This window comes from Triticum dicoccoides, chromosome 5B (assembly GCF_002162155.2).
Source record: "Triticum dicoccoides isolate Atlit2015 ecotype Zavitan chromosome 5B, WEW_v2.0, whole genome shotgun sequence".
Classification (NCBI taxonomy): Eukaryota; Viridiplantae; Streptophyta; class Magnoliopsida; order Poales; family Poaceae; genus Triticum; species Triticum dicoccoides.
Genome location: NC_041389.1, coordinates 589,314,488 through 589,319,585, shown reverse-complemented (window position 1 = coordinate 589,319,585; position 5,098 = coordinate 589,314,488). Strand labels below are relative to the sequence as shown.

Genomic DNA, 5,098 nt, shown 5'->3' with positions numbered 1-5,098 from the left:
TGGAAATTTCATTGGGGAGGTGCTTCTTATTCTACCAAAAAGATTTACAGTCCCCTTATGGGACAATCAAGCCCCCCTCCTATCACATGGATCTGGAAAACATGATGTCTTCCCAAACATATATTTTTTGTTGGCTGATGTTACATGACATAGTTGATACCTATGACATGTTATCTATTTTTTTTCATCTGGACAATACCCAATGTACACATGCCAGAACTACAATATGGAGGACATGGGGTCAGTTTGGTTTCCGTCCTGAGCATTTGTCACCTGGCCTGGCCTTGCCTGAGAGCTGCCTGGCTGTTGTTTGGTTGACGTCCTAGTCACGAGGGAGACGGCCTGGCCGAAGAATAAGAAAAGGTAGTTAGCCTGGCTCACAAAACGAGACACCTAGTTAGCCTGAGCCAGACAACCCATTCTGGACGCCTGGGCTTGCCTGGAGTCTCTGCCTGGAACGCTAATCAGAAGGCTCGGAAAACGAGGCGAGTTGAAAGGACTCAAATAGCTAGACATCGGGATAACAACAACTCATTAGCACTCTCCAGGCCAGGTCCTCAACCAAACGCATCTATCCTATACTAGCCTGACCAGGCAATTTTTTGAAAATTCCCAGGCACATTCCAGGCATCGAAATCTTCCAGGCATCTTGTCCAGCGCAGAAACCAAACTGACCCATAATGCATCTATTCTTTGGATGCTCATCCAGTCAAAGTTTCTGGTGAAGTATTGGTATGGAATGGGATACATATGCTGGCATCCACAACACGATTACTGATGCAAAACACACGTACAATATGCACTTTATCATGGAGATTCTCGTCACTGGCTGTTGGAGCATATGGAACCATAGAAATGGCATTGATCTTTGAAGGCACATAATGCTCTGGTAGTGCTTGCAAAATGGATTTTATTAGCCAATTTCACATGACAATGCCTAGGGCTAATCCACGCATCAAGGAAGGGATGAGATCATAGATGTCAATGTATAAATAGGCTATATAACTTTACTTACCCATTTCTCTTTTCTTTTTCTCTTTCTTTTTTCTATGTAACCTCCCGTGTTACACTTGTAACTTACTGGATTCCCTAATGATTAATGGAAAAATGACTCATCCCTACTGTTTTTGGTCAAAAAAGAAAACAAAATGATAATTCTTTTGTTTTGTTTCAAATTTGTTAGCCCAAACAATGACTCACTACAAGTGTTGCTTAATACACGGCGTGATCTGGGAAGACTACATTATTTACTTAATTCGCTCTTCTGGGTTGAAAAAAATAATTCTTTCTGTTCGAGGAAGCTTCATGCGCGCCCATAGTATTCTCTTCTATAATGTACTAGTACTGTATGCAAAAATAATATTCTCTTCTATAATGTACTAGTACTATATGCAAAATCAAAATCTGAATAGCTTGATGTTTACAAGTGGAAGGGCATTTCAAGAAATTTCAAATGGCACCGTGTGCACTCATGGGACAAATATTGAATGTATTTTTCTTGAGTTCATATATTGAGTGTTGGTAGCAAATGGCCAGCACAAGACGTGTGGATCTTTTGAACAGCTTGCCTTTCACCAAAAACCAGGCGCACTTCACTCGCAAAAAAAGAAAAAACAGGCGCACTTTCTACAAAAAAACAAAAAAGGCAGCTGCACACATGACCACGCATAAAGAACTCCTGACTCGCCAGGTCACCGATCCGTGTGCTCCCATCCTCTACCGTCCGATTAGGCCAGCCGGAGCAATCTCATCCGTCCATCCTCGTTACCATCGCCACCATGCGATCCATCCATCTCACTCTCGCTCACTCCTCTTCAGTTCTTATCCGGAGTACTCCGATCCAACTCTCTCCGCTCGCACGCAGCCGCCGCAGACCTCCTCTCGGGAAGAAAAATTCCCCACCTCTCCTCCCTTTCCCGTCCTCGTCCCCGCCGCTTCGCCATGGCCGCCGAGGAGGCCGCCAAGCCGGCCACGCTCCCGTCCTATCCCGAGGTACTACCCGAGCCGCCGTTTCTTGCGGCGTTGTAGTATTTGTTTCTGCCTTTGGTTCGACGGTGGTTGCCAAGATTTACATTTTGTTGGGTTGAGGTGGTGCCGGAGATGGATTTCTTACGTTGATCTGTGTTTTTTTGGACGAGTTCAGATGATACTGGCGGCCATCGCGGCGCTCAACGACAAGAACGGGTCGAACAAGTCCGCCATCTCCAAGCACATCGAGGGCAAGTACGGCGACCTCCCCAAGGAGCACGCGGCGCTGCTGACGGCGCATCTGGTGCGCATGAAGGAGACCGGCCAGCTCCTCTTCCTCAAGAACAACTACTTCCGCACCGACGCGCCGGACGCCCCGCCCAAGCGGGGCCGCGGCCGCCCGCGCAAGCCCATTGACCCCAACGCGCCGCCCAAGCCCGCCTCCCCGCGCCCCCGCGGACGCCCGACCAAGCCCAAGGATCCTGAGGCCGAAGCTGCCAATCCGCCCAAGAAGGCCAAGACCGCTCCTACCCCTGCCGTCGACGGATCCGCCAAGCGCGGCCGCGGCCGTCCGCCCAAGGCACGCCCCGCCGAGCCGGCGGCGGCCTGACTCGTCCTCCGCTCCACCTGGGCGCGGCTGTCGGTTTCTCTGGATCACCCGGGTGCTGGTTGGTTAATCTTGTTCTGTAGTGCTTAATAATTGTCGGTCGCTCTCTTTAGTTGTAGTGGTACTTAATTGCCGGGATCGCCGTGTCGTGATTAGGAGGGTTTAATGTGTCGTCGTCGCCATTGCTGTCGTGGTCGTAGCGCTACCGCCATTGTTGTAACCTGAGGTTGATTAGGATGTTGAGTGTGCTGATTGTTCAGCAAATGTGGATCTATTTGTACAATCGGTGGATGGATTAACTGTGTTGATTAGTCATGGTGTTCATGTCCTCCTCAGTTTGCTGTACCAGGTATCTGCTCCATTGACTAGTTGGTAGTGGTACTAGCAGCTGTCCTTGGTAGAAGTTGTTGTGATCGAGCCTGTTAAGATTCGTCAGTAATGATCTCTTCCATTTTGTCAAGGAGGCGGCTGCAGAATGGCTGTGATGGGCTGGGACTGTACCCTTGATCCTCCTATGACGAACTGGTGTCTGCAACTCGCTGGCCTGGTACCTGGCGTGTTTTAAGTCAGTTTGAGGGATGGTATCTCCTTCAAGCGCCCTCTCGTCCAATCTAGTCACTGTCAGTCGAGTACCACAACACAATCTTGAGCAATGATCGCAGCAGGCAACATGCTCGTTTGACTCCATCTTAGAGACAACCCCATTTATCTACGAAACAAGCTCTTGTCCTGCTTTATAGATAAAACACGAACCAAAATACATGGTCGATATAAGGTTGGGCATACAATGGCACACTGTGGAAGGTACGGACCATCAGAATAACTGAGAAAATTACTAGTATCAGAATAACTGGGGAAAAATGAGTCATATACACTATAAGAGCGGCAGACAGGTTATCTGAAATAGGCTGCAACAATATATCATTGTTTTATCTTCAAACCATTTTTTATATTACAAAGTAATGAGAAATAAAAACCATAACTTACACCACCAAAATGAGATGAGGCATCTGCCATGTGCCCTGGGTGACAATCCCCGACGCAGAAATAAATATATGAATGTCAAAGATGGTTTCCCTATGGTACCACATTCATGAAATGGTGTCATTGTCCTTTCTATGTCAAAAATATGGGAATAAACTTTTATAAAATGTCATTAACATTTTACAGTTGTTTCAAGCCTTGCGCTGCTCGGCATGGCCCCATAGCTTCTGCAATCAACACTGACTACTCCACCAAGTAAGCAATACATGAAAAAAAAAATCCGCAGGAATTACTGATAATATGATGTGGCAGATCCCTTGAAAAACTAAACACATGTGCAACTATTAGGATTGGAATGCCTTCTTGATTTATTTGTACCATGAATTAGCATAGAAGAAGGCATGCTAAAAGCAAGTATATATTGTCTCCTTGGGTACACTAAATCTATCCGCAAATCATAATTATCATAGAAATATATGGGTATCATTTCAAGCTAGTTGCAACTTTGTAAATTGGAAAGAACGCTAATCAATGGAATTTGAAACATAATTATTACTATTTTTCAACAATGATTTTTTTGCAATGTCAACCACAAAAGTAAATCATTAGTACATTGATATTGATATAGCTAAAGGGAAATACCCGAGAACATCTGTTAAACCAGGTGTAAAACATGTATGCCACAAGATTTGTTATTACAATGTATTCAAGGCAACATATGAAAATCTATTTGTGATCAAGGGGTGAATGAGGTTAATAGTGCTAAGAGAATTACTGCAAAATTCAAAAGATTAAGGAAGGGTCTCAAAATATGGGCAGAGAATATTTCACAACTGGCCATGCTCATCAAAAGATCTAATGATCAAATCCCACTGTTTGACACTTTGGAAGAATATATACCTCTTTCTATTGAGGGATGGAATGGAAGAAATATCCTCAAAGATCATTTGTTCAATCTCGTCTCACATCAGAATGCCTATTGGAAGCAAAGAGCAACTATAAGATGGGTCAAGTTTGGAGATGAGAACACTAATTTATTTCAAGATAAGTCAACAATTAAGTACAAACACAATCAAATTCAGTTCTTACAAAGTTACAAGATGAAAACCTAAATGAGCACACAGACCATCAGGCTAAAGCTGCCATCCTATGGAGAGATTTTAAAGGTAGAATGGGAACAATTGAGAATTTTTCCCTCTCCCAGATTTGTTACCAGCTGACGTTTCTTTGTCTAAATTGGAAATTCCTTTCTCAAAAGAGGAGATTGACAGTGTTATTAAAGAGCTTCCTTCAAACAAAGCCCCTGGCCATGACGACTTTAATGGGAACTTCATTAAAGCCTGATGGAGCATCATTGCATATGACTTATATACTCTCACCGGAGATTTCTATCAAGGCTCTATTAATCTCCAATCTATCAATGGATCATTTATCACTTTGGTGCCAAAGATAGATAACCCTCAACAACCTGCAGATTTAAGGCCCATTTCATTGCTAAACTGCACAATAAAAATTATCAGAAAGTTGTTAGCAAATGAT

General features: G+C 44.2%; 1 protein-coding gene across 1 annotated transcript; it reads left to right on the top strand.

The window, feature by feature from the left end:
- Nucleotides 1–1,803: 1,803 nt before the first annotated feature.
- LOC119311837 (HMG-Y-related protein A-like) lies at nucleotides 1,804–2,909 on the top strand. The gene is made up of 2 exons (XM_037587550.1): nucleotides 1,804–1,992; nucleotides 2,144–2,909. Exons 1-2 carry the CDS (start codon nucleotides 1,942–1,944, stop codon nucleotides 2,576–2,578), a joined length of 486 nt encoding a protein of 161 aa, XP_037443447.1. The 5' UTR covers nucleotides 1,804–1,941; the 3' UTR covers nucleotides 2,579–2,909.
- Nucleotides 2,910–5,098: the final 2,189 nt, after the last annotated feature.

Bases quoted from the DNA above. Each gene is read 5' to 3' on its own strand.
- LOC119311837 (XM_037587550.1), top strand. From the start codon at position 1,942: ATGGCCGCCGAGGAGGCCGCCAAGCCGGCCACGCTCCCGTCCTATCCC. The intron at 1,993-2,143 runs GTACTACCCGAG...GGACGAGTTCAG, and splicing joins CGCTCCCGTCCTATCCCGAG to ATGATACTGGCGGCCATCGC.